Source organism: Didymosphaeria variabile (genome assembly GCF_027946475.1).
Source record: "Didymosphaeria variabile strain IMI 356815 chromosome Unknown scaffold_3, whole genome shotgun sequence".
NCBI classification, from domain to species: Eukaryota; Fungi; Ascomycota; class Dothideomycetes; order Pleosporales; family Didymosphaeriaceae; genus Didymosphaeria; species Didymosphaeria variabile.
The window spans coordinates 1,574,011-1,601,737 of record NW_026611622.1 but is presented as its reverse complement, the minus strand read 5'-3'; the positions used below and the strand labels follow the sequence as shown (position 1 = coordinate 1,601,737).

At 53.2% G+C, this 27,727-nt stretch overlaps 11 protein-coding genes across 11 annotated transcripts; 7 read left to right on the top strand and 4 right to left on the bottom strand.

Moving 5' to 3' along the window:
* Positions 1-86: 86 nt before the first annotated feature.
* N0V89_003883 (uncharacterized protein) lies at positions 87-2,170 on the top strand (the record flags this gene model as incomplete). The annotated part of the gene is made up of 2 exons (XM_056212680.1): positions 87-158; positions 209-2,170. The coding sequence occupies 2 exons, from the start codon at positions 87-89 to the stop codon at positions 2,168-2,170; spliced, it is 2,034 nt and encodes a 677-aa protein (XP_056072988.1).
* Positions 2,171-2,470: 300 nt separating this feature from the next.
* On the bottom strand, positions 2,471-3,478 carry N0V89_003882 (uncharacterized protein; the record flags this gene model as incomplete). The annotated part of the gene is made up of 1 exon (XM_056212679.1): positions 2,471-3,478. The coding sequence occupies one exon, from the start codon at positions 3,476-3,478 to the stop codon at positions 2,471-2,473; it is 1,008 nt and encodes a 335-aa protein (XP_056072987.1).
* A 392-nt stretch (positions 3,479-3,870) lies between these two features.
* Positions 3,871-5,277, top strand: N0V89_003881 (uncharacterized protein; the record flags this gene model as incomplete). The annotated part of the gene is made up of 2 exons (XM_056212678.1): positions 3,871-4,046; positions 4,101-5,277. 2 exons carry the CDS (start codon positions 3,871-3,873, stop codon positions 5,275-5,277), a joined length of 1,353 nt encoding a protein of 450 aa, XP_056072986.1.
* Positions 5,278-5,545: 268 nt separating this feature from the next.
* On the top strand, positions 5,546-6,130 carry N0V89_003880 (uncharacterized protein; the record flags this gene model as incomplete). Its single annotated transcript, XM_056212677.1, has 1 exon — positions 5,546-6,130. The coding sequence occupies one exon, from the start codon at positions 5,546-5,548 to the stop codon at positions 6,128-6,130; it is 585 nt and encodes a 194-aa protein (XP_056072985.1).
* Positions 6,131-7,832: 1,702 nt separating this feature from the next.
* On the top strand, positions 7,833-8,933 carry N0V89_003879 (uncharacterized protein; the record flags this gene model as incomplete). The annotated part of the gene is made up of 2 exons (XM_056212676.1): positions 7,833-8,229; positions 8,509-8,933. The coding sequence occupies 2 exons, from the start codon at positions 7,833-7,835 to the stop codon at positions 8,931-8,933; spliced, it is 822 nt and encodes a 273-aa protein (XP_056072984.1).
* Positions 8,934-9,865: 932 nt separating this feature from the next.
* Positions 9,866-10,778, top strand: N0V89_003878 (uncharacterized protein; the record flags this gene model as incomplete). Its single annotated transcript, XM_056212675.1, has 3 exons — positions 9,866-10,173; positions 10,228-10,618; positions 10,674-10,778. 3 exons carry the CDS (start codon positions 9,866-9,868, stop codon positions 10,776-10,778), a joined length of 804 nt encoding a protein of 267 aa, XP_056072983.1.
* A 1,661-nt stretch (positions 10,779-12,439) lies between these two features.
* N0V89_003877 (uncharacterized protein) lies at positions 12,440-13,457 on the bottom strand (the record flags this gene model as incomplete). The annotated part of the gene is made up of 3 exons (XM_056212674.1): positions 12,440-13,100; positions 13,153-13,212; positions 13,264-13,457. 3 exons carry the CDS (start codon positions 13,455-13,457, stop codon positions 12,440-12,442), a joined length of 915 nt encoding a protein of 304 aa, XP_056072982.1.
* A 1,414-nt stretch (positions 13,458-14,871) lies between these two features.
* N0V89_003876 (uncharacterized protein) lies at positions 14,872-16,307 on the bottom strand (the record flags this gene model as incomplete). Its single annotated transcript, XM_056212673.1, has 4 exons — positions 14,872-15,017; positions 15,084-15,219; positions 15,282-15,818; positions 16,059-16,307. The coding sequence occupies 4 exons, from the start codon at positions 16,305-16,307 to the stop codon at positions 14,872-14,874; spliced, it is 1,068 nt and encodes a 355-aa protein (XP_056072981.1).
* Positions 16,308-16,810: 503 nt separating this feature from the next.
* Positions 16,811-17,353, top strand: N0V89_003875 (uncharacterized protein; the record flags this gene model as incomplete). The annotated part of the gene is made up of 3 exons (XM_056212672.1): positions 16,811-16,887; positions 16,949-17,196; positions 17,277-17,353. 3 exons carry the CDS (start codon positions 16,811-16,813, stop codon positions 17,351-17,353), a joined length of 402 nt encoding a protein of 133 aa, XP_056072980.1.
* Positions 17,354-18,570: 1,217 nt separating this feature from the next.
* Positions 18,571-20,637, bottom strand: N0V89_003874 (uncharacterized protein; the record flags this gene model as incomplete). The annotated part of the gene is made up of 3 exons (XM_056212671.1): positions 18,571-18,809; positions 18,871-19,245; positions 19,461-20,637. 3 exons carry the CDS (start codon positions 20,635-20,637, stop codon positions 18,571-18,573), a joined length of 1,791 nt encoding a protein of 596 aa, XP_056072979.1.
* Positions 20,638-22,522: 1,885 nt separating this feature from the next.
* On the top strand, positions 22,523-26,011 carry N0V89_003873 (uncharacterized protein; the record flags this gene model as incomplete). The annotated part of the gene is made up of 3 exons (XM_056212670.1): positions 22,523-22,773; positions 22,831-25,954; positions 26,006-26,011. The coding sequence occupies 3 exons, from the start codon at positions 22,523-22,525 to the stop codon at positions 26,009-26,011; spliced, it is 3,381 nt and encodes a 1,126-aa protein (XP_056072978.1).
* Positions 26,012-27,727: the final 1,716 nt, after the last annotated feature.

The following is a 27,727-nucleotide window of genomic DNA, read 5'->3' as shown; positions in this document are numbered from 1 at the left end:
TCATGGCTAATACCTGGATTCAGCATGGTCAACGAGGCCGTGGCGACTCTCGCCGCTACTCGCAACCTACAAATTTCGACCTACGAATGCGAAAACCGGACAAGACAGTCGACATTGGACAAGATGGAGTCTCACTCTCCCTTGATACCTATGGCAGAGTACCAACTCCGTTCAATTTGCGGCAACCGCTCGACTAAAGCACCCGTAGATCCTGCAAGCTAGCACCTTCCACCCCGAGCATGGTATAATTGTTGCGAATCCTTTCGAGCAGTTTGATGGAACCAAATTCTACGATCCAACCTATGTCCGCAACTATCGAAAGCGTATGCTACACTGGATCCAGGAGAGCAGGCCTGGACTAGGAATCAGCTTCCGATCCGACGTATCCAAGGCTGCTATCAACATACCGAAAGCGAACGCCGCTACCTTCGACTTCGCCTTAGAGGAGGACGTAAAGGTTTCGATCCAAGTGCACGTAGTCAAGGGTGGTGACATCTTGCAATGGGTCACTATCAAGAACAACAAGGCTACTGCAACCACACTAGATTGCGATGTGAACCTATGCGTGAGCCTCAATCGCGCATCATATGGCCAGCTCACCGAAGGCGGACCGATCCCTCTTCCCAAATCTCGGAATATCTTTTCTCTCACGAATCAGGGCTCTGTCAACGTAATCAACCCAGAGCTCGGTGCTCAGTTGTACGGCGAAGTGGGCCGCACAATGGAACTAGATAGAACTCTGATCGACTTCGAGTGGCCCTCGAGTGATCAAGAAGTCCGGAATGCTCCGCTCGATTTGAACATCCCGTATCATCTAGGACTCAAGCCACACAGTTCAATTACCCTCAAGAATAGGTTTCGCTTCAGAGCAAATGCAGAATCCTACCAACTTATATCTCACAATGTTGATGGAAAGGAGAAGGAAAGCGAAGAACGAGCAAATCTCAACAACCTTACATGGTTAAAGCAATCCGCTTTAACGACCTACATCCTCCGTCGGAACGTCGACTATATCCTAGCCAACTGCACCGTGCCCGTGGTTTCTGCTTCTAGGGAAACTTCCGTATGTATCATGACCGACCACGTCGCCCTCCCATTAGGATGGAATAGAGACAACTACTGGCAACTCCGTCTTCTTTACGAATCCTACAAGCACTCTTCTCTTCTCCTACGTGATGATGGACTACGATGGGATTACATTTCAAAAATCCATGACATCGCGAAGGGCCATCTAGAGTGGGTGTTCAGGGTGGCGCAACGACCCCATGGGTACTGGCACCGCTCTTACATTGTAACGGGGAAGCCTAAAGATGGGCCGGTGTTCCAACTGGATCAGCAATGCTACCCACTTCTGGAATTGTGCGACTATCTCGACTACTTTCCCGCTGACATGGTTTTTGTACGGAAGATCTTGGAGCTGGGTGTTGTGAACAAGATCCTAGACTTACTGCAGTCAAAGCGCGATATTGAAACAGGATTATGGCCCACCGATGAAACACCCGGCGACGATGCAGTGCTATACCCGTACCACTTCTCAAGCCACGTCCTGCTTTGGCGCACGCTGACAAGCTTGCGAGACCTCTATGATCGTTTGTACTCGCCTTCCCAAGTCTCGAGCTCCGCTGTGAACGAACTAGCAACCTCACTACGAACAAGCACACTCCGCAATTTTACAGTCACACACCCTGAGCTAGGTATGGATATGTTCGCGTATCTAACAGACGGACAAGGAAATCACACCTTCTACCACGACGCAAATGATATCCCGACCCTCTTCGCCCAGCCCTGGTCTTTCGTCACCACACCCTCAGAGATCCGAACATGGCACAACACCATGGCCTTCGGGCTCTCACCCGCAAACAAACAGGGATACTGTAACATCCCACCATACCCCGGCCTGGGCAGCGTCCATTCCCCAGGGGCGTGGGTGCTAGGGTATTTCCAGGAGCTGGCGTATGCGGCAATGAGGAAGGATGAAGGGGATATGAGGAGGGCGTGGGGAAAGACTAAGAATGCGATGCAGTGGGATGGGACGTTTAGTGAGGCTGTGGATCCGATGACGGGGAAGTGCAGTAGTAAGGCGTGGTTTAGCTGGCCAGGAAGTATGATCGGGGCGTTGATTGTACAGTTGCGGTCCGAGGATTTGGAGAGAGTGCTACTCGAGGATTAATTTCTGATGACACAACAGCGGGCAGTGAATTCGCGTTTGACAGCCGGAAAAGAGTTGTACATGGAAATGATAACATGAGACAGTTGTCTATTGACTAAGATTTTATTGGTTCTAGTGGTCCTGTAGTAGTGCACAACGGCAGTAGTGCAGTGACACATTATGTGGCATTCGACAGGCTCTCACTGTCGTTTCAAAATGCGCGAGACAGATCCAGACCGTTTCTCATCCAGACCACTCTTTCCAATGGGGTATCACCAAATATATTTATGGCTTCATACAGAAGTCGGGAAATGTAAGGGTCTAACGTCCGAGGCGATTCAACAATGCTGTCTGTCCCGGAACGGTCATGCGCCTAAAGTGTTCGTCATCCTCGTCGCCACTGTATGCGTCTTCATCGTTCAGATTATACTCCTCATCGTCCGAGCCGTGACGATACTTTCGCTGGTAGGGATCTCGATCGAACTCGTCGTCAGAGCTAAGCTCATCCTCCGGGTAATCGTTGGCATAGTAATCTTCCGCATTCTCATCGTCTCCATCGGTGTCGAACTCCCTATCACTCTCGTCTTCGCCATTCCACCACTCCTCATCTTCCTCCTTAAGGATGATGTAACCAATGATGCCTTCATGGACAGGAACGTTACCGTCAGCGTCAGACATTAGCTCCTCGCGCACGTAAGTGTCAATAACATATTCGTCTATCTCCATAGCATCGGGATCCTGCACCGCGAGTGTAGGGACTTGCTGTGGCTTAGAGCGGCGCGCTGGGCCTGTGGGCAGGTACTTGATTGGACTTGATACGGGCTTTGACTGCGCCCGCTCTTCCCGTTCGAGCTCTTCGGAGAACTTCTCAAAATTCTTGACATGTTCTTCCGAAGGATCGACATCGCCCTCAGGTTTCACCGTATACGCAGGGTTTATGCGCACAGCCGCTCCAGCTCCGGGACGCTTGCGGGGACGGGCAGTGGCCGGCGCGGCTCCAATTGCAACTGGTGATTCCGCCGCTTCTGGTATACTCGGAATACTGGGCTTGCCAACGGTTGGCTGCGAGCCAGCGGGGATATTGGCAGCTTCTACAAGGACGCGCTGTCCCGCTGACAGCGAAACGTGGAAGCGTCGATTCTGCTGCGCAGTAGGTGATGGCAAACCAGCAGGAACATTCTGGCCAGGTTTTTGGAGCAAGCGCCAGGCGAATCTAGGCTCGCTCTTCTGGCGTTTGACTGTTCGGTCGGTATCGACGACGAGGTGGTGCACGGGAGCATCATTGCGCTTGCGCTTGACGGAAAGGGTCTGAGGCGGTTGCGGAGCCATGGCGCCTGGGAGAAGGAACGCGTAATTCGAGGGTTTAGGTGAGCGAAACAGGACAGGGCGCAGATCGAGGGTTCACGAAAAGTACTGTGTATTGTTTAAAGCGCGGGATGACGCTGTACGACAGAGTACACTGCCAAGACCCCACGTGCACTGCCACTTTCACGAGCCACCCGAGTGGAGGGCGGACCCCCGAGACGCGGTATGCTATCATCCCTACACACGTCAGTCATCTGGTCTCTCTGAACAGCCCGAAGTACTGACAGATGACCTGCAGAATGACTGTCTGCTAAACGACCTTTTGACCTCTCTTTTTCTACTGGACTCTTTCGCCGCTTCCCCTATCCTTCTTCCTTTCCGGTCGAGACCTGGCAGCACCTCTCACCTCGCTCACTATGGGTCTCATCCGCCGCCTTTTCCAGAGCGAAGATGACGAGACATCGTACGCGCCTCTCGAGGGCGGTTCCGAGCGCCCCGACGGAGAACGAACACACGACGAAGAGCAACGCGAGTACTCGAGAACCGACTACTATGTCTTCCTGTTACTCGGCGTTGCTATGCTTTGGGCATGGTACGGCTCGGCTCGCACGACTGACGGCAACATGCACGTTCTAACATCGTTCAGGAACATGTTCCTCGCTGCAGCCCCATACTTTCAACGACGTTTCGATTCCGATGAGCGACTCTTACGCAACTTCCAGTCCGCCGAGCTCGCCGTATCCACTGCAGGCAGTCTGGGCTCCATGATTGTCCTTACCAAGCTGCAGGCAAACGCGTCCTACCCTAAACGCATAATGTCTTCACTCATACTTAATATCGTCGTCTTCACCCTGTTGGCAATATCGACCCGGGCCTTCCTGGGCGTTTCGGCTGGCGCGTATTTTGTTTTCCTCATGCTAGTGGTCTTCGGCGCCAGTCTGGCAACAGCCCTGTGCCAAAACGGAGTATTCGCCTATGTGGCGAGCTTTGGGAGGGAGGAGTATACACAGGGTATCATGACAGGCCAGGGGATCGCTGGCGTGCTGCCTTGCATAGCCCAAATAGTATCGGTCCTTTCCGTTCCCCCAAAGCAAACCCAGGAAGGCGCGCCGCAGGAGTCTAGTAAATCTGCCTTCGTTTACTTCCTTACGGCGACTGTCATTTCGGCCCTCACCTTGCTCGCTTTCGTGTACCTTCTGTCTAATCCGCGCTCGCGCGAGCAGTTAAGACCAACTCTAGACGATGAGGACGAGGTGGACGTTGAATATGGAGCCGTTACCCACAAATCGATACCTTTGATGACGCTCCTCCAGAAACTATTCTGGCTTGCTGGAGCTGTCTTCCTTACCTTTGCCATCACCATGTTTTACCCCGTCTTCACCCAGAAGATTCTGAGCGTCCGGGATCCTGCAACATCGTCTCGACTTTTCCAACCCGCCGCGTTCATTCCGTTGGGTTTCTTATTCTGGAATATCGGTGATCTCATGGGGCGCGTCATTCCAGGCATTCCAGGTATGACCCTGACAGCGCGTCCCCGAGTGGTGTTCATCTTGGCTGTATGCCGTCTCGCATTTATACCCCTTTACCTCTTATGCAACATCGGCGGCAGAGGTGCCGTCATTGGCTCAGACTTTTTCTACTTGTTCGTCGTACAGATACTTTTCGGCATCTCGAATGGGTACATTGGCAGCAACTGCATGATGGGTTTCGTAGAGTGGGTTGATTCAGAAGAGCGCGAAGCAGCCGGCGGTTTCATGTCGTTATGCCTGGTGGCTGGATTAACGGCAGGTAGCTTCCTGAGTTTCTTCGCGGCTAGTGCTTGAACCCACCAATGTCATCGTGCTTTCATCGATGCATTGTCGAACAGTGGAAATTTGAACTCGTCAAGTGACCTCCTGTTACTACGAAAGGCCGCGTTTATGAATTGTCGCAACTTCGCCAACAACCGGCAAACGGCAATTCAAGACCGCATGCCCCCTACAAACGATAGCAGGGCCTCAACTAATCCTATATCTATGGCCTTTACTCGTCTTAATTGGTTCAACTGCTTGATCGAGCTGCTGCTGCTGCTTCGTCGTCCGCGATTCTACGATGGCCCCAGTCTACCTCGTCATAAAGACCGTGACCGAGAAGGACTCCAAACCTGACTACGAAGTTGACGACATCGTCCCACATGGTTATAGCACTAGCCTCCCCTCCAATAACTCCGATATCTTCACCATCTACTCCTACTACACAGCCGACGATATTCAACACGTCACCCCGAACATCACAGAGAATTACGATATCAAACTGCGCTGGCACTACGACCCCTTCCCCTCCCCTTCGGTGGTTGCATACAACAACATAAAAGAAGGTGCCTCGTCATCGATGCATAAAGAGATCGACAAGTTCATGGATCAGGAAGCTATCAAATCGAGAATATCGACAAAGTATGATCGTGAGGGAAATTTGGTATTTGCGTACGGGCTCAAGACAAAGGAAGGAGAGAACGTGTGCTTTGAGTTGCTTGTGGTGGAAATTGGGCCGAGTAGGAGGTATGGTTCGGAGTTGGAGATTACTAGGAAAGATAACAAGGAACGAATGAAGGCTGATGCAGAAGGAGAGTCTAGGTTTGAGGAAGAGAATCCCAGAGACGAAGATGGTGACCAACCAAGGGAGGATGCATTGTATTAGCGAGGATGCTCTTGCTGTAACTGAAAGGGAAGCACTGTAGAAAGACAGTTTGATAGCATGGGCACAACCACGTCATACGTCTGGCAAGTCGGCGAATTCTTGTGTTCCGATGCAATGCATGGGTTGCATCTCTTTCTCCTAAAGGTTGTGTGCACCTTTCTTGCCAGCTCTACCAGCGCATCTCATCCACTGAACATAACATTTCTTTACTCCCGCACTCCACTCAAACATAAATAGAAGGAATTGCAACGTCGGTAAAGGTCGCTTCCAGATCGTACAGCCCGGATCAACGGATAGACCTCGGGCGCATGCTGACAAGTCGTGTCTCTAAGCATTTCTCTAAGCTGTCTAGAGGCAGGGGCAATGCAGCAGGGCAATGCTATACATGTCTGATGCACTGTCAGATGCGATCATGTTACCTTTGAACTATTGCGAATGACGTAGGCATGCTTGAGCTTTACGGGCTTCGCGCTGGGACTAAGCTTAAGTCGGATCAGTTTTTGAGGCCAATCTTTTGTCCGCCTCTCGAAGTAGAAAAAGTATCGTAAAGGGATGAGCATCGGCGTCGTGGTAGCCGAGATGCCCAACGCACGTACGCATCGCTTGGGGTCGACCTGTCCGCAGCAGCTGTTTCTGTTTCACGGCCGAATCCTGCGCCACATATGGAAGCCTAGCTGAACGTGCGGCCGGGGCCACTCTTATAATATTGCTCGGTTGTCGGAGAGCTTTGCCGGACGGGATTCAACTCACACGTCAAGCCACCTCGTTTTATGGTACCTATGGTAGAGCTTCTACGGGAAATATGAGCTCGCAACTCTACAGGTTCACGGCCTTTTCGAGCTCAGTTAGGGCATTTGCGTCTTACATGGGATTACAAGTAATAAGTGCCTCACAAAGGATGTAATACTGTATTTCATAACTCCCATGACAGAGTGACGTAGTGAGCGTCTGATCAAAGGCAACGCAGGACTCTCAGCTTTGTGTCAGCGCGCACTGTGCACGGGGAGATGAAAATCCGTAATTTGCACAGGTTAAGCTCTCCACCAAATAACCTAGTTGCCTAAACAACCTTAAACGCTTATTTGTCGAAACGCCAGTCATTGGTCGAGACGTCCGATTTCCGCCACTAAGCGTTACGGCCTTCCGCTTAGTCGCTCGTATTCGGGCGATGCATGCTAGGCGAAACACCTCCATGAAACAAATTGCCGCTTTGAGATTGCTCGCATGCCCAGAAAAGATTTACTCATTTCGTTTGCTACACTCCTTCTATAAGCTTCAGTGTCGATCACAGCGAAGTGATTGGTCAGAAGGCCAACTCATGCATGGTTCAACTCTGCAGAACTGGCAACCCCTGCCTTGGTATTCCTACACATGTGGGTTGCGGACTTCGGAAAGCAACTTGGTTCCTTCACCTCAAGGCAACTAAAAATGTTGCTTGAGGCTTGCGAAGGCTTATACAGGGGGCCAAGGTGGGGAGGGATCTTGCGAGGAGCGAGCATGTCACTGCCACTCATTTCACGGAGCGTCTAATCGTAGACTACGGAGTGGAAGCATTGTTTCAAACCTATGCTCTGACAAGGAAAAGTAGGTATATAGCTGTTCATGCGAGTCCGTTAACCTTCGTTCGCCATCAAGGTTCTCATTCACTGCATTACTCATCCACTTTTTGACTTTCTTATCTTTCTCTATTTTTGTATCCATCATGGTTCGATTCTCGTCTGCTGCTGGTGTCGCGCTGGCGCTGGCCACTAGCACTCGTGCCCATACCGTCCCTCTTTCTCATGGCATGTCACAGCTAAGCCAGCGGGATCTGGCCAAGACTCCGCTTCTGGACAACTTTGATGCCCTTACAGCAGACCCTTCTCGCATCCCACCGATAGTGAAAGGCACTGCTACCAAGTGGGATGCGGGAAGATATCCGCAGAACTGCTACGATAAGGCTCGAGAGGCGATCAGTGACGATGATGCGCGCCCAAAGTGCCAACTCGGCGACCTGGAAATCTACGATGTTACATATGAGGACTGCCCCTCTGGTCGTGACCCCTGGGTTCTATGCCGATGCGCAAACGCTGAGCTCAGCCTTCAAGACACCATCGACGGTATGGGTACCGTTCCCCCTGGTGCTCGCAGCAACGTCCTACACATTGTCACTATGAATGGTTTCGGTGGAGGAGGCGGTTACTCCGACGGCAACTCCATTTTCTGTGGAGGCAAGTCTCCCGAGTGCAAAGTCGATGCGTTCTTTCGGCCAAGCGAAAGAAATACTATCTTTGTCTACTTACGACACAAGAAAAGAAACTTTCCTTCGCTTAGCTAAGATACGAGGCGATGTACCATTCCCACTTCTTTGACATACACTGACTTTGTACCATTTACAGGCAGCCCACAGAAAACTTGGTTCAGTCATGAAAGCATGCATTGCAATGACCGGGATGGCTTCGCCTTCTCCAACGGCGACGTCTTCAACAACGCCATCAACGCTGACTCCTGCGTGCCTGACGGCTACGCAAACAACAACCCCACCGAGGACTTCGCCCAGGTCGGAACCTACCTAAACTACGACATCAACGGCCATGCCATTGACTATACGGGCAAAGATGCTTCGTGCATGAACAACCAGCTCAACGCTGCAAGGGACTACCTTGCTGAGCGTCTTGACAAGAACGGAGCCTGCTTCAATGCTCCTGGCACTGACGGCATTGCCAACGGCAAGAGGAGCACTAGCATCGTTGAGAGGGACCCCAACTCTTCTTACGAAAAGTTGCTTCCGCACACTCCTTACGCTCATGGCGAGTTCTTTTAGACGGCTTGGAGCTTTTGATGTAGTTTGATGACTTTGTTCGCTTCTTTTCTCAATTAGATACCATTTATTGTTGTAGATATTATTCGAAATCAAACTTCGATGATTGAATGATCCCTTCGATATGCTGTAAGAGGTTAGCGAACAATATGTGTGCCCTACCAACTCTGTTGTGGAGTATCCGAGATAAGGAGGCAGTTGACACAGCCATAAGACCAATCATCGGTCGATCACCTGGATCAGAATGAGAGATAAACTTGACTTGAGCATTGAGTGTTTCCCGCGTACAGAGTGGGCGAGGGTCGCTATATAGGGCTCATGGGCCAAGACACTAGTGTTCATCCATGTGCCATTTCCTAATCAGGTTAAAAACTTCGTGCCGGGATTTCATATCCAACACGATCAAAACACTGTGATATCCCTACATAAACATTGTTACAGGTTCTCGCTGACGAATATGTACCAGGTTGCTCGTCACTTGCATCGTGCACCTGCACGTAGGGCGCTATGTCTGTGGAATCGTCGATCGGCGGGCGCGCCTTGCAGAAGAAGCGTTTTCCAACCAACTTTATCAAGAACCATCAGCTGTCTTTTCGGCTTGATGGCTTCCGAGCCCGCGCTTGCAACTGTATCCCGGTTGCGGAGCCGACTCCGCGTATCCATACAGGCGTTGTCAAGTTCCGATGATTCCCCATGGAAAGCCCGCAACAACACCTAGAGAAGGTATGGCGATTTGCAAGGTCGCGACCACGTTATCGCTGCAAGGACGCGAGCCCATACTCACCGCATTCGAGACCTCAATCAAGCCATCACATCACGTTTCACATGTTAGCGACGCTGATTTAATTGCTTCTGGTTGTCATCGCCTCACATGCGGACATCGCAATACGCGCTTCAATGCCTAACACACGACAAAACCATTGAATTATGAGGGTATGGCGCCCGTGAAAGATAAGCACTTCTTGCCCGAGATTTGGGCATTATTCTCGCTAGGATCATTATGGGTGGTAATACGCTTTGCTGTGAGGATTCGAACATTTGGACTCTACAGCCTACAGATCGATGATGGCTTTGCCTTCATAGCCTTGTTCTGCTGGGCTGTCATCATCGCTGGAATCAATTGCACGTACTACACAGCAACGAACATCGACTACAAGCCGGACGAAGTATGGGCCTTAACTCCCGACCAGGTGAAAGGCGTTGAGTGGGGATCTAAATTCTACATTATCACACTCTACGCGTAGTAAGTGTTGACTGGTGTACAATCTGACAAGGACGACAAGTAACCATGATGCAGCATCGCCATGGTGTTCAGTCTCAAAGCCATCGTCATCATCCTATACCAGCGTCTTGCTTTCGGCTCCTGGCAAAAAAAATTGCTGAAGTTTACCATCGTGCTGTGTATATGCGGCTTCATCGCAACGACGCTAATGCTCAGTTTGATGTGTTTGCCGTATTCGCGAAGATTCCAAGTGCAGCCGCTACCAGACAACAAGTGTACTGCGTCCTCCACCTTCTTCATTGTATTGAGCTGCTTGAATGCAACGACGGATTTGCTCCTCCTCGCCATACCCGTTCCACTTTTATGGACTCTCAAGATCCCCTTGCACAAGCGCATAGTGGTATTTGTCCTGTTGTCGTCTGGTATATTCGTAATGGCAGCATGTATAACCCGCGTCTCGCTGACGGTAAGTCGGTTTTTCCCCATAACGAAACTATAATTTGTACTGACACCTGGCCTAGGTCGTTCCCAACATCACAGTCCGCATCATCGCACGATGGGGTGCACGTGAGCTGTCTACTGCTATGGTTGCTGTCAACTCGGCCAGTCTGCGTCCGAGTAAGTGATCGAATCTCTCGAGGCTTCCCATCTGACCCGGTGTTCAGTGTTCCGCAAATCCTTCTGGCACCGTCATACGGTTGCACTTCCTCAAGGTCGCCCTCGTCAGCAACGTAACGTATACAGATTCGCCTCTGCACATCGTGCGGGCCAGGCCTTGACGAGAGGACACTACCGCAATCATGATCTAAACTCAACATCCGTCGGTCCGTCTACACTGGAGCGCTTCATGCAATCGCAAGCTAGCACTATGTTCGACGGCCCAGAAGAAACTCCAGCGCAACCGCGACCGACCTTCCGACCTTCCTCTTCGAGACGCGAACGATTCCTGCATTCTCTGGGCAGCCTCCGTAGCAGTGCTATCAACAGCGTAACTCGAAGCCGGCTTATATCTCGCGCAGCGCCCAGCCAGGGTGTAGAACCGACAATCGTCGGTAGAGAGAGCGCAGTCAATGCAGAGAAATGGGCAATCGACTTGGAACAGGGAAAGAGAGCGAATGAGGTTGTGAGGAGTACGACAGGGGGCAGCGTATATCCGTCCATCGCGAGAGCGTATTCTGGCCTTGGTGTGCTACCGAGTGCTAGCAACACTACACAAACCGATTCTCGGCATACATGATAGAACCAGCAAGTAGGGACGAAGAGAAAGTCCCGACATGCACTGCTCCCGTGTAGGACGCTTGGAACTAGACAATCCCAGCCTGGAAGCGCTGGACGAATGAGCTTGATGTGAATTTTGATAATTTGGCACAAGCCACTTCGTCCATGAGTTTTACAGCAAGAAGATGTTTGGATGGAATAGGAGGAAGACGTACTGTTCATTCGTTCTTCAGTGATCGGTATATGGCCCGACAGCTGAGGTCTCGCAAGGGTGACTGCCCCAGACTTTGCGGGCTTTCGTCATTGCCACGAGGATGGCATTCCAAAAGGGAAGGAGAGAGAGCGTGGTGGACGTGTTGGCATTCCTGTTTTCACTCATCGGTTCGACATCCTAGCGTACCCCTGTCGATGATGATGGCATTCCTTGGGGAACTGCAACTTCGCATAGAGGGAAATACCTACTTCAAGACGTTAGCTGTCGAGGTCATGCAAAGGGGAAGGGGTTGGCAGGGCAGTGCCGGACATTTGTACCGTGGGGAAAATATGTTAGTACTGTTGGGATTTCGTACGTTAGAGTGAGCGTATCACAGAATGAAGGCGTGCAGACGTAGTTGTCCTGAGAGCGATGTACTATCCTTGACAATACCGACCAGTAACCGTTCCGTTGGATCGATCAAGCATCGGTGATCGTTAGCGAAGCTTAGCATGCAGGAGACCATCAAGTTGTGTGCGGAACTATCGCCCGTATGATCATAGATTGGTCTTCGCACATTTGGTGCATATCATGGTATCTAACTATTACACAACAAAATCCCCGGGGCCTGAACGCCAGCCCCTCCCAATATCGAAAACTTTTGGTTGGAAATCATGAAGCAAGCTATGCCCTGCACAGCCTATATCGAATCTAGGTGTAAAATAACGCTAGGGAAATGAGAAGCAAAAGCGTCCGACCGGTACGCTTGGGCCCAGTCATGACTTGAGTATGAGGTATTTTGGAAAGAAAATCGCGCAGCGTTTCAGGAGCCCTCTAATGGAGTGGAATGTATGAGGCAATTACGAACGAAATCGCTCAGTGCGTGGTCGAAGCAAGGAGTCGGCCCAGACTCCCATTGGCCGGGGACATTGACATGATTGGAGTCTTCGCGTACATGATTTCGCCTTCGATCGTGCTCGCTGATGTCGCAGTTTCCGCGTGAGATTTCAAAGAGTACTGGCGCGGACTCGAGGGGGCGGTGCTCGCATGTGTAAGCGGGGTTACAAGATCGATGGATTTGTAGGTGTACGAGCTACTTGGGTTTGTCCTTGGAGGGAGTGGCCTAGTCGAAGGGGTATACGGAAGTGAGTAGCTCACTGAGGAAGCAGGAGTATGCGATAACGAAGGCGCGGCGCTGAAGTTGACATGTGACGTTGAGGCGCGAACGTAATGAGGGCGGCGGGGTCGCACAGTTGCGTCGGAGTAGGTTGTCAGTTGGCAATGGCGCAGGTACCGCGAGGCGTCCGAATGTTGCCTGGGCTTCTCATCGCCCGAAGTAGCGTTATCGTCCGAAGACAGGTCCGAGAAAGCACATGATGAGCGGTTGGAGCGAAGTTGGGTGGGTGAGCGGGGCGGCACAATGTCACGGAAGTGGAGATCTTCGAAGGAGAAGGTTGAGAATTGCGAATAGGGTGTCAATGGAGGTGACTGATCGGGTGGGAAGATGAAGTGCTTCTCGGTGTCCTTCTTGCGGCAGCTAGCACCCGTCAGTCTGAGGATACAATGCATGGCGTAGAACAAGAAGATACCTTTCGGAGCAGTAGAGGACCGAGTTGCAAGGTACAATGATTTGCTTTTCGCAGGTAGTACTGTCAATGGTCAGCTACGCTGCACGACAGGTAGAGGTGCATGAGTCATACCAGAACTGCAAGAAGCTCGTGGCCATGAGATCCTCGTCTTCGACGTCCTCCTCCTTCTTGTGCAGAGGCACAGCTTTCCTGCTCGCACCGTAAGAGTTTGAGCGTTTGGACAAGGGCGCAGGCTTAGTTGGCCGTGCGTGGGCCGGCAAGGGCCTTTTAGTGTTTGACGACGATTGACGGGTATGGGTGGCCATTGGAAGTTGGAAAGACGGTGAGCTTTAAGCCCTCTGGTGGTGTCCCTGGATAGTCACGCACGGTGCGCAGTGAGAATGATGGCGTCCGCAGACAATCGAACCTAGTGAAAGTAACAAGCGGATAGGCGGTGACACAGCCGGAGCAGCTACTATGACGAGGCTGCGGGCTTTGTCTGAGTGTCTTATCGCGGTGTCTGCAACCGAAAGGGCTTAGCCAGGAACGGTGCGACTAGAAGGAACGCAGCTTGTGAGATCCCTCGGCCACGCAAATGGAAACAGCAACGAAGAGGCGCGTAGGGAGGGACTTACGGTGACTGATAAGAGTACGACTCGAGACAGTGGGTAAAAGGCCCGAGAGCGGAGGAATTGATCTGGAACGCTGCAGCTGCTGTGTCGGCGCACAGATCGGCGGCCAGGGATGCGGCGATAAGCTGAGTCGGTTGACGTCGATAACAGAGCAGAGCCGGGCCTTGCCACGGTGCGTTCGGCAAGCAGCGGCTAGCTGTATCAGCACGCTGTCAGAGAGGGACGCACAGGACAGATGGGCGGACCTGGAGACGGCGGGCAGATAACGATGCACGCTGCGTCGTGGAACAGTGGACGGGAGGGGCCTCTGGATAATAATATAGGCAATAGCGCCTGATGCCGTGACGGGGACGGGTCGATATTGCGAGCTGGATCGCGTCTCGACAGTCATCAAGCACACCATCGATGAGGAGGCTCCCGTCTTATTATACACACCGACGAACCCCACCATACCCACCCAGGTCTTCTGGCGCAGGCTCGTTAGCATACGAGTACCTAGCGACCGGCAGCCACTGTTCGCTTGTGCCTAGCCATCACGGTGTTTTGCATAACGGCTTCGTCCCATCACTCGGTGCGCGGGGATGCGGCGACTGCCAGACGACTACGCTACGGCACCTGTTCCCGGTGGTCGATGCCTCCCGGTTCATCAACACACACCCTGCACGTGTAAGAAGACACAACCTCAGGCATCACACAGAGTTTTCCTGGACGCGTATTCCCTCTGGCTGCGGCTCTCCCATGATGCTCGTGACGTTAGGTAACAGAATGCGCCGTTGACGCGCCGTACGTCAGGAGTGTGCTCAGCGTGCAGCGTGCTGCAATCTTCACCATGGATAGGGCGGCTGCGATCCACCCACACATTGCAATTGCCTGTGCCTCACGATAGTGTCGCTGGGATCCTTTTTGGCGCAGCGGGACTGTGAATTTCTACTCTTCGGCCAATCAACGCTTGTACGCAGCGCACCCGATGCTTCATTTGTTGCCGTTCACAACCGGGAGAGAGTGAGATGCTAAACAGAAAGATTCTGGCCAACGCAAAGTTTCACGATAGGAACAAGTAACCGCAATCGAGGCTGCCACGTGTTGGCCGAGTGCATGTGCGAGGCCGTCAGAAAGCGAACGGGTCCTGCGTGGTGTGCGCCCTCGTTATTCGCCAGATCTGAATCGGCGTTGCTGTCGGATAGAAAGGACCATCCTGGAGCGGCTCAGGAAGTGGTGCGAAGTCGATTTGTTGCAGCGTGAAGCGGTTTCGTCCTACCCCACAGAAATCAGCACAGCTCAGCAGACTTCGCAACATGATGTATTTGTGGGGAGACCCACTACACGCGTTCAAAAAGGTCTCGAACGTTTGTTCGTTGCGTATGGTTGCAGCGACCAGGATTTGGAGTGCGGCATTCAGCTCGAAGAATTCCCTCATCGACGAAACAAGAGCCGGAATAATAGTGGAATCGTATGTCTGCGATTGATTCTTGGTTCAGTGGGATTGGCTTTCGCAAGCGCCAAGGAGAGCTGGCTCACCACATCAGCTCCTACGAGCACTTCAGGTATGTCCATCCCATAATCTTCTAAAAACGTGCTGCTACTGAGGGACCGTCCCCACCTCAACGCAGCTGTGTTTACTGCGGTTCGGGACGCGTCAAGTACGTTGAGAAAAATGTTGGTCTTGATCGCGTCCACTACTGCTTCGTCGCCGTCTGTCGAGACGATGCCGGATACACCGAGATGCTTCGCACATAGGATCGATAGCATGCCTGTGCCGGCTCCGAGTTCAAACACTCTCTTCCCATTGACCATCGTCTTTCCGCGATCAGTAGAGAGGAATTGCCCGAGAAGCAGTGCGGCTTCCCAAGTACGCAATCCTGTAGTTCCCGATGATGAAACCACAGAACGGGATTCGAGCAGCGTCACCGAGTTGTCGTTAACAATGCCGTCGTCTGCATTATGACGTGGAAATGCGTAAGTCACGTATGCTTTCTGTTGAGCTGACTCGGACTCGGACAAGATGTTGGATCCGACAATAGAAGAAAGCGCTTCCATGAGATCATCAGAAATTGCCTGTAGATGGAAAAGGATGCACTGGTCAGTGAAATGGGCAGTAGCTGAGGTGGACAACGAAGTATTGTGCGCGGATCGAAACACGACAAGACGGCAGACGAGCATCCCCTCGCTGATTGAGGCACGAATGCTCTGGCTTGACCATCTCCCAATAATCTTCGCAAGGTGAACAGGGCTATGTGAATCTTAAAGTGGGTTGATGTGATCTTGCAAAGTGAAGAAAGGAAAGGAGAGCCGTACATCCTCATCGGGTTGTTCGATTGCTTTTTCAAGCTTTGATATCAGTACCTTGAGTACCCTGAGACGATATCGATCTGGAGGTAGAGTTGAATGCCCTTTTGTATCGAATAGGTGTTTGTAGATCCAGGACTGCACCTCCGGATTTTTGAGAGTGTTGCTTTCAAGCCACCTTAGCTGCGAGGGGTCGACAAGTTGGAAGTATTGGCGGCGAAAGGTCGCCAGCTTCGCCCATATACCTTGCGCTACCATGATGGCTCTAGCACGGAAGGTTATGAGGTTCCATTAAGCCGCTGCTTTCGAGCAGCTTTGATAACTTGTAAACCTGGCAAGCTTGCGCGGGTTGATAAAGCGCAGATTGAAGCTTTGACCTTCAGTCGTGTGTACGCGCGTGTGGTTTCACCGAAATATGCGTCTGGATCAGAAACTGTGATTTACATCAACTGGTCCGGATTTTACGAACGCAAGATGGTGTTGCAAATGACTGCTTTTGATGGGGTCCGTTGCAGGTGCGCTTACCTAATTGGGCGCCCCGCTCCTGGCTTAGCGAGCGGTCGGTGCCAAGACACACTCAAGGTTCAATTTTGAACCACAGCCGAACTTCTCACGTCGACGATATCCTGCGCCAACAGCACCCACCCACACGACCACAGAGCAGGATCGATTTCCGTTCAGTACGTCCCGCACCAATTCGGCACGCTATATCTTCGAGACAGCACTCCTAACAGCGCGCAGATCGACACAGCTCGTCCAATATGGCTGATTCCCAGGTTACTCTGCGCACGCGCAAGTTCATCCGCAACCCCCTCCTCGGCCGCCGCCAGATGGTTGTGTAAGTGCAGGACACCGGTCGCGACACGGACACACAGAAGGAAGGTCTAATTGGCATGCAGCGACGTCCTCCACCCTAACCGCCCGAACGTCTCCAAGGACGAACTCCGTGGCAAGCTCGGTGAGCTCTACAAGGCCAAGAAGGATGATGTCTCCGTCTTCGGCTTCAAGACACACTTCGGTGGCGGCAAGAGCACCGGCTTTGCTCTCATCTACGACAGCGCCGAAGCTATGAAGAAGTTCGAGCCCCACTACAGGCTGGTGCGGTACGGCATGGCCTCCAAGATCGAGAAGGCCAGCAGGCAGCAGCGTATGTCGCCCTCACAAACAATCATACAGATACAATTGTTGGGTATAGAATGTATAGGATACATGCTGACACGGACACAGGCAAGCAACGCAAGAACAGGTCGAAGGAGTTCCGGGGTACGGCCAAGACCAAGGGTGGCGACAAGAAGAAGAAATAAGCGGGTGCGCTATGATGGTCGGGACGGAGTCGGTTCTCTGGTTCGGGTGGTTCACCGTGGACATGACGGAGTTGCAGTGGGCATTATCATCGTGTACAGTTACGAGAAATGCCTGAAAAACTCTTGCACTGGGCCGGCAAGATGGGACGGCGTTTGAGATCTCATGTCATCAGCTAACCATCAAATGCATATCATGGACCTTTCCATTTCCTGAATACGATTGTTACTACAACTTGCGCGCGACAAGACGAAGATTTGGAATTGTGGCTTGTGGGCTTGTCGCACGCCTCCGTGTCGGGGTCACTGTTGTGTATACGCCCCACCGCGAGAAAGCATGAGACGGGTTCTGCGGTCTGGATTTTTGTCTTGTACTTTGCAAACACTTCCACACCCTGGATGAGTTTCAGGCTGATAACGGCCGCTGACCGCTGCTGTCCTTTTGGATCCACACACCCAGCAACATCCACTCTTCCACTCATCTCTCCTAACTGCTCAAACGTTGTTGCTAGCAACCCAAATGGGCAGCACAGAACATGTCGTTTTGATGATTCTATCCGCGCCGCACAGTATGGCCTGTAACTGCGAGTGTACGATCGTAGCGACCAACCACCATCACTCATCTAGCTACTACATCGCTATTCTAATAATGGTATATGCCAGCATAGTTTTCCTACCTGCATATATCTGCGATGCACTGCGATAGTCTGCATCCGCCCCCCAGTATACGCTGTTCACTACGAGCGCTCTTTCGCCACGCTCAATCACCGGTGATGTCCCTCCTCACTCAAGCCTTCGAAATCTACAAGAACACTGTGTCCCTCCCAGAACTTTCCGTTCACTCTCAGTACTCCGGAAATCTAAGCCTCTCCGCAGGATGCATACCCCGCGTTATTCGGAGATGCTGACCTCCGCGTACGGACTTCAATGAACGTGCACCTCACCTAAGCTTCGAGGGATGTTGAAATTGTCCGTAATGCAAAATCTCCGTTGGCGTATTGTCTTAGAGCATACAGCTTATCTTGACCACATGCCTGAATGAGGTAGATGTTCTGCAACCGAGAGTTGAAGTTGTTTGATACATTTCTGTTATTTGGGGGTATATCTATACTATGCTACAGTTTTTGTAGCTCTCCGGGATACTCGTACATATCATTGTAGAAACACGCTATGCAACTGCAACTTCCACAAGCTGGTGAAAACCCCAATGCTCGCAACACTCATGCAGCCGTAGCAGTCTCTTCGGCCTTGACTTCCGTAGCGGGGCCCTCACACCTCTCTGACGCATTACCAGTAGTGACCTTCTCACCCAGTACAGTCTCCACCGGCTTCGGATCACCCACAGCTTGCACAGCCGGAGCCTCAGGCGCCTTCTTCTCCATCTCCAAAAACCTCTTCGGCACACCAGCCGCAGGCGCCATACCCAAGAAACCCTTGCCCCTGCTCTCCATAGGCTTCGCTCTTCCCCCCAACATAACACCCCAACTCCCCGCACCACACAAACCCGCCACCGACCACACCTCTCAAAACCCCAAACGCCCTGCTATCCCGATACGCAATCCCCGTCTCCGGATCGCGATACTTCGCCTCCTTATTGCTGACCGCACACAGCTCCTTCTTCGGTTTGGCAAGCGCTTCTTTCTCCTTCTTCGTTTTCGGCGCGTTGAGCATAGCCGTGACGAAGGCCGTTGCATCTGGTACAGACCAGTTGAAGACTGCGGTGGATAGCTGCACCAACGCTGCTTTGTCTTTCTCTTTGAGGAGAGAGGCGGTAGAACGGGCGCGGGTTGGAGCTGCAGCGGCGTCGAGATTGGGAAAGGAGGAGAGAATGAGGAGGTTGCGGAGGGCTCGCTGTATGAGCTTGCGGCGTGGGGGCGGGGGTGGAGGCGGGGTTTCTGGAATTGAGCAAGGAGGTTCTGTGGAGACATAGTGGTAGGTGGTTGTTCTTGAGAGAAAAGTGAAGGAGTAAAGGAGAGATTGGAGAAATCAGATTGTGACGTTGAGAGAAAAGGATTTGGAGGTAGGTCGGGCTGTGAGGTTTGAAAAGGGTTGGAGGGTGGCTCGGCTTGCGAGGTATGTTGTTGGTTTGGTTGCGCATATTGCTCCGTACCCAAGAGGAACGAGTCAGGATTCGAGGGTGGAGCGAACATGACATTGTTTGCAAAGGGAAGTCCTTGTGATATTGTAATATCTTGAGTGGGTGCTTGGGACGCTGGTGTTGACAAAAGTTGCGAATTAAGACCTAGTGACTGTGACGTCGGCATGATGGGTCCATTGAGAGAAGTCTGTGGCTGATCAACGGACATGGTTGTCTGCTCATCAGTGTGGAGGTCAGGTGCAGAGTGGTCCTCCAATGTCCCAACGGCTGTCTCTTTGTTCAATTTCTCCTCCAGGTCTTTGAGCTTGGGGGCATCCTTCCCCGTGAATTTTATTTTATCGTCAACCCAGATCGCAGGTCCACTATAGAAGCGGATGAACGGACCATCGATCTGCCTGTTTTTTAGGGCATCGATTTTGGCCTGCCTTTCGGCGGCTCGTTGCTCTTCAGCCTCTTCCCAGCGATGCAGTGTCTTCTTATTGATTCGCTCTACTCGGGCAGCTTCAGCCAGACGTTCAGCCTGGGTCAGAGGCTTGGGTTCGTCCTTCGCTTTGCGCGCCTCTGCTGCCTTCATCATGGCCAGTGTCTCATCGCGGCGTTGATCCTTCTCCTTCAGTTTCGCCAGCGTGTGCTCCTTGTTTGCCATTGTTTGCTTCCTCGATGATGTTCGTGTGGGTCCATCTTCGTCAGTGGGGATCCACGACGCTCTCTCCGACTTCTTCTTGGGGCGCGCCGGGGCAGCTGGCGAGGAATGGGTCGAGGCAGACGGTACGTCTAGCTTGACGCGCTTGCGTGAGGCGGCGGCCAGACGTGCGGCAAACGGATTGGCAGCTGTCTTGCGTTTCTTGGTCCGCTCTTGACGTTCTGCCTTGCGCAGCTCCTTTTCCCCTGTCTCATCATCGTCGCCCTGGTCCTCATCCTCGGATGAAGAAGAATCCAGGTTGTAGTCCTCGTGCTCGTTGGCGTCGTCGCCCACAAACTCTTCCTCGTTGGCCACCTCTTCCCAATCCTCTCCCCACTCGTCCTCCTGCGCCGACGTGGCCAAGAGCGTGGACATGCGATTGCCCGCATTTGCTCTCCGTGCGCGCGAAACGACCATGAGGTCCGCGGGGACCTCGGGCTCGCTGTCGCCGTCGCCCTCTGACGTGGAGCGCCCGCCATCGCGGTCATCTGGCGCGATGTCGTCCATGTCCACCCGCTCTTCTGGGCGCGTCGCGCGTGCGGGGAGGGGGCAAGTGGGTGGATGCACAGCCGCGGAGAGTCTGAGGGCAGGCGCAAGCGGTGCCTGAGGCGAGCCGAGTTGGACGATTTAGCGCGCGGACCTGGGCAAGGGCTGCGGGAAAGCTTCGAGAAGGAAGACGTGGAAGGCTCCGTTCATGCGCATGTTCAGTCAGCCCTGGCGGCGTTTATGCTGTGCAAAGGGCGCAAGGCGGACGGCACAGGCAGCTATAACAGTGCTTGTGTTTATGCGTTGAAGTTCGCGCGTTTCAAGGCGCCGAGAGTCGTGGGCAGTGGGATGCAGTGGGTTTGATGCACACGAGCATGTCAAAGCCATCAGCGATCTGCATGTTCCCAAAGCGGCATGGGCGCTGGAATCATTGCCAAGTGCGCTGAAACATAGCGCCGCCCAGCCTGTCTATCGGAGGGAGCTGGCGGAGCCAAAACGTAGCGTCCGCTTGCCATTGCGAATGCTACAAGCACCGAAATAGAGCGGAGGATCGCGACATGTACCGGTCGTGGTGTGCCATCCTGTGGCTAGCATGGAATGTCCCATGGCATCGCACTTCGTCGCATGTCCCAAATTTGCCGTAAAGTGGCTTATACTGGCTGTTCCTGAGGGCTGAGCACGAAGACTCGTTCCGCTGCCATGTTAGAACACACTACCTGGAGGACAAGAAGGGAGTCCCCGGGAATAAGGGCCTAGATATTACACACAGCTTTCGGTCTCTGCCAACGCGCCCCCCGATCCACCGTAGATACTGGCGGATCGCTGTGATCTGGACGACGGCATGTGATGTGGAAGCTCTTACACTGCTCCTTCGAGCGACGCTGCAGTCTCCAGCACTCCAGAAGCGAGAGACAGCAGCCCCAAGGGTTGGTATAATAAAGCACAAACGGCCAATGGCAGGCGCGGGCGGGGCAGGACCACGTCAGACACAGCGACGGTGTCGTTCGACGTTGTTTCATGTGTGGGCGGGCCAGTTACGAGTAGACGGGAGCGCCCTCAGTGCCCCTATTGCGCGTGCGATGGAGCGAGCTGCCGTGGCATGCAGCGGAGCAGGACAACAGGTGGCCGCCCCGTCCAAGGTCAAACGGCGCCAGTACGTCCTCAGGCTGGCGTTTCCGTCCCCATCTGTCTGCTTGCGTGGGCGTTTTGAGTGTCGGGCGAGCCGTCCGTGTCCCTGACCCAGCCGAGCTAGCTCCACGCGAATACTTTACCACGCCCTCACCACCTACATCTCACACTCCCTCCTGCGCTCCCGCATCTCTTCCCTCTGCCCCCGCCAGCCCTCCGATGAACGAAGGTGTTTAATCGCGTGTAATCTCCCTATTTGATTCCCTTCTCCAGGCTGCTCGCGGCTTGTCTATTGCTGTATCATAATCAGGACTCCCGCCGGCGACCATCTGCGTCTCATTCACACGAGACCAAGCCCGCCCCGTCACTCCTTGATTGGCATCTCCGCCTGCGTTGAACGCGCTCCCGCCGCCCGCCAACGCTCGCCGCCCCGGGCACCGCACTCTGCACTCCCTCGAGTCTCCGCCTCGCCCAGCCCACCACCGCACCAGCCCACTCAGCTGCGAACAGCTGCACCCGCACTGCACTGCACCGCCGAACCACGAGCGCTCCATTCACCTCGCTCCGCAGGCTTGGATCCTAGGGGTGTGCAGCTGTACCCTCGCACGCAGGCACATCGTCGAGCTGAGCCCGGTCTTGCTGGCAATAATCCCCTCGCCTCACATTCCTTTGGCCGGTACCAACCCACGTTTCTGCCGTTACCCTGGTCTTGGTACCTCGATATCACATACTTCTAAACGAACACCGCACAAACTAAAGACAGGGTCTGTAATACCTAATGGCTCCCTCGAACCGCCCGGAGCATCACATCAATCTCAACTACATTCCCCAGCTCACCTCGCAGCCACCGCTGTCTGCCTCCTCCACCACCTCCGCCTCGCCCACTGAGCCTCCGTCCTCGGGCGGCTCAATTCGCTTCCCAATGCCTTCTGGGAACACGTCAAACCCGCTCGCGGGTGCCGCTGCTGGTGCGAGACTAGGAGCCGGGTCCCCATCGCATGAATATGGTGGTAGATTATACTCGAAGCGGTTTGTCGCATCCTGAAACACGCGCTCAGATCCCATTTTGGCTAACGTCCCATGCAGCGCTCGTGAGATCCAAGCTCAGGAAGGCCTCACTCCCCAAATGTGGGGTCCTCCTACAAGCGGAAACTCTACGCCGCTGCGAGAGACCATCCCAGAGTCACCCAGCAGCGATAGCTTCCCTGACTTCAACGGAGCAATGCCAGAGACGGCCGCACCATCTGGCCGCCGTGCCCGTGCTGGTACTCTGCCCTCACGATTCTCTCCCTCGGCCGCACCGCCAGGCTTGCTGTCCGCTTCATCGCTCCTTCCCAAAACCTCCCGCCCGACACCATCGACGAGCCCCTTCAAACCCGGCTCGGGCACCCCCACTGATAACACTGGCTTCGCTGCTCCTCTCGGTTCAACTAACGCGGCCGCCAAATCAGCCCTACTATCCCGCCTACGAGCCGGCTCGATGCCACAACGACCAGGCTTCTTGCCGCCTGCTGTGTCGCCGTTTGGAAACCCCATCTTCTCCACGGGATGGACGAGCAGCCGTGACCGTAGTAGCACGCTACAGAGCATTGCATCTCAGCCCTCAAATGGTCCTACATCGCCCCAGTCCTCTTTTTCCAGGGACTCGCTTGCCGATACCGATGTGAAGACGCTGGATTACCTTGGTCTTGTGGACACTCCCCAACCGACCCGCGCCACGCTTGCCCCGTCTGACATCGAACTTCTTCTTGAAGGCCAGCGAAATGCCCTTAACCATAACGCAACTGCTGCTGCCAATCGCTTCCGCTCATACTCCGTCAATGCTAAGGAGAAGTATGCCGATGAGGAGGATGAGCTTGACCAGGCTGCCTACGGCTACAGCAGCGGATCTATGACTCCGGCAGAAGCAAGTGCTCTAGCCATCCACGAGGCTGTCCGACAACACAATCTGGAAGTGCAAGCGTTTGCCAACTTTGCTAGCGCTACCCGTCCTCGTGCGCGCACTGCAGGTGTTCTCGACTCGCCATCGCAGCGACTGATGCGGAACTACCTTCCCACTTCGTCCCGCCTTGACAGCAGCCTCATTGCCGCTGATCTGACCGAAGACGCGGAGTACAGCCTCACCGAAGCTGTGAAGAATCTTCAGCTGGGCGGCAAGCCGAGCTCGAATCTTGGTGATGACACGCTGGAGGGGCCGACCCGAGCGCTTTGGCTTGGTAACATCCCTTCATCCACCACTGTTTCATCCCTGGATGTTATATTCAAGGCTTTCGGTCCCATCGAGTCCACCCGTGTTTTGACCCACAAGAACTGCGGATTCGTCAATTATGAAAACATTGACAGCGCGATTCAGGCGAAGCTGCAGCTCAACGGCAAGGAGATCTTCCCTGGCGCTGGTCCAGTACGCATCGGCTATGCCAAGGTGCCCAGCGCAGCAGCTACCCCTGGTCACAACGGCCTCTTCCCCTCGCCAAGTCCTGATCCGCTTGCCAAATCCCAGGCGGAGGGCGCGAATTTGTCCGGCAATGTTGCGAAAGCGAACGGCGCGCGTTCTGAGAGTGTTAACGTTCCTCTTACCACTCCTGAGCTGACTAACATCCGTGGCGACATAGTCAATATCGTGAAAGAATTGGGTGCTACGGATGAGGAGCAGCTCCGCATTTCGGCCCAAGTCGAGCAAGCTGTTCAGAATGACAACTACGTCTCGGAAATTCCTCCTGTCGAGGAACCCAGTCACACCCGCGTTCATGATGCGCCGCGTCTACGGGAGATTCGCAAGCGCATCGATAACAACTCGTGCTCGCAACCCGAGATCGAGGAGATTGCCATGAACATGCTACCCGAAATCGCTGAGCTGTCCTCTGACTACCTGGGCAATACAGTAGTGCAGAAGTTGTTTGAGTACTGTTCCGAACCCACCAAGGAGGCCATGTTGCGAGAGATCGCTCCTCAATTGGCTAAGATTGGCGTTCACAAAAACGGAACCTGGGCTGCCCAGAAGATCATTGACGTTGCCAGGACGCCGGCTCTTCAGAAGATGATTGTCGATGCCCTGCGACCATACGCCGTGGCTCTGTTCCTCGATCAGTTCGGTAATTACGTTATGCAGGGATGTCTCCGGTATTCGGCGCCGCTGAACAACTTTATCTTTGAAGCCATGCTTAGCCGTCTGTGGGATCTCGCCCAGGGCCGATTTGGTGCGCGAGCGATGCGTGCTTGCTTGGAGAGCCACTACGCAACCAAGGATCAGCAGCGCATGGTGGCTGCTGCAATTGCGCTCCACAGCGTGCAGCTTGCTACAAACGCTAACGGCGCCTTGCTTCTCACATGGTTCCTCGACACCTGCAACTTCCCTCGGCGTCGCACAGTCCTTGCTCCTCGGCTCGTCCCACACATCGTGCACCTGTGCACGCACAAGGTTGCTTACCTGACGGTTTTGAAGATTATCAACCAGCGAAATGAGCCGGACGCTCGTGACACTATCCTTCAAGCGTTGTTCTTCTCGCCGAACGATCAAGTCCTAGAGGATATTCTCATTGATCAAAACTGTGGCGCTACTTTGATCTTCAAGGTCTTGACTACTCCATTCTTCGACGAGAAGATCCGTCCGGATGTTGTTCAGAACGTCCGTAATGTTTTGACGCGCATCAAGGCACAGCCAGGGCAAGGATATAAGCGACTGATGGACGAGGTAAATCTCTCCACGCGCGGTGGTCCTGGTCATAGAGAGCACTCACAGACTCGACCGGCCTCTTCTCGCGACAGCCCTGCTGGCTCCCATGCTGAGCCTCGCCAATTCTACCCAGGTGTCGCACCAGGGATGGATCCCATTGCGCTGCAGCGGACCGCAAGCATGGACTCCAACGGCTTCGAGCAGTACCCCATGGGTGTAAGCGGTCCAATGTTCGTGCCTGGCATGCAGGCTATGACTGGACCCCAGCAACTTCAGTACCAACAGCTCCTAGCACAGCAAGGACGAGGCCAGCCTTTCTATCCCCAGGTGAATGGCTTCCAGCCTCCAGTATCCGGTATGGACTACAGGAACGTGAGCCCCGTCGCAGCTCCTGGGTTCAATGGTTCACCTATGCTTCAGCCCGCCGCACTCGGACAAGGCATGAGTCCGGTCATGGGTGGGCAGATGTATCCTTACGGCATGTATGTGCCTCAGCAACAACAGCAAGCCGCTGGGGGTGGTCAACGACGTGGCAGGGTAAGTCAACCACTTGCTTGACCGCCAATGGGTAGTACTAACATTATACAGCGGTAAATGAATTCTTAAAGAGACATTGACGGATTCATTTTGATTTGATATCCTCATATTATTCGGATTTTGTGGTGTTGTAAAGGGTATTCCAAACACCTTCTGTACATGATGGTTCAGGCATTTCCGACCTGCCTTTCGATATCCTCAGCAGCACAAGCTGGACACGGCGGTCTCCAACGGCGGGACGATACCTCATCATTTCTTTGCGTCATTTCTACTTCGCTGGAGAGAACGGGAGCAGGCTACCTTGCATCTCACGCCACTTTTACGACTTGCATGTTTCTTTCCTATCATTCATATCGGTCGGGCCGTTTGACCTTCTCTCTGGCACATTCGCAATGACACTCGTTTCCATTTGGATCATCGCTTCAGCTTGGACGTTGTGCGCTCATCGATTCGAATTAACACTTCACTTCTTGTATCTTACTTCAGCAGCTACTTGGCTTAAGTATGTCTGCATCAAGTCTGACACTCACCCTCAAGCGCACGGAATGGAGGTGGTGTTCGGGCAAAAATTATGCAACATGTGTGGAGAGGGGAGGGACGGTCATACCTAGCGGTGAAGGAAGGCAACAGGGTCAGGAAAAAGTTGGGAACTTGGAATATAAGGCTTCTGGTGCTTGGTGCTCTTTTGGTGGGATCAATTTTTTTTCTTAGTGGGGACCTTATTTTCTTAGGCAGATAGATGACAATCTTGGCCTCTCGGGTCCGAGTGGGCTTGGAGAGCATATATTCCGGAAGAAAAGCCTCTCTCTGTGCTCGTGCTGTGACATCCTCCACCTACCGATACCCTTCGCTCTGACAGACTTGGCTCCATCCGGGCTATCGAGCATTTCATAAGAAGAAGATGGCCTTCTACATCTCAATCAGCTACCTTAATTCCTAGCTAATTGTATTCTATTCGTGATTGTTGGATAAGGAGCAGCCCCGTTTTGATTGATAGAATTCACCGCAGTAGAAGGAAATGAGTTGATCTCCTTCTGTTTTATGCAGCTCTTACATCGTTACACTAGTCAATATTTTCCTCATCTTGTCTCTTTAGTCTACACCTCACGTTCACTTCACGGTCTCTTCAAGCCACATATCTCTGAACGGGCCATTTGCAAAATAGAATACGTGGACTTTTGAGGTTTGCACCATGCATGCGTCTTGCGAAAACCTAGCATAAATTGATAACGATGACTGCGAATGGCAGCAGATAATATCGGCCAGACTAAACCCAGGGTATCATACCAGCTCAAAGTGCGAAACGCCTATACCGGCCCATGTATAACCAACGCCTTTCTCGTTTTGCGATCAATGATTTCACCACTCAGCGCCAGGACCTTGGTAATCTCTGCACCTACAAGTCGTGCACTCGTCTTCAATGGCATTTGTGAACTCTCTCTTCGTAGTGCCAGGGAATCTTATGCACCGACAGCCAGCGAACACAAGCACACCTCCAATGCGGTAGCACGCCCAGACGGTTCATTCCCACCACGATGGCCCTTATCATTCTTCTGTTCTGTTCTGGGACTTCCTCAATCAATTCTCGGTTCCATTTTCTTTTCTGCTCCGCATCTTCAGGGCTGGCCTTCGAACCCTTCCGCTCCGCAGCAGCAAGATGCGGTCGAAAGCCCGGGGGTGCCAGTTCGTCGCACATCCGCAAGCTTCATCATGCGCTAAGTCCACACAGGGATGCTTTAAGCCCATGGCACGTAACGCTTGCGCACCGTCCAA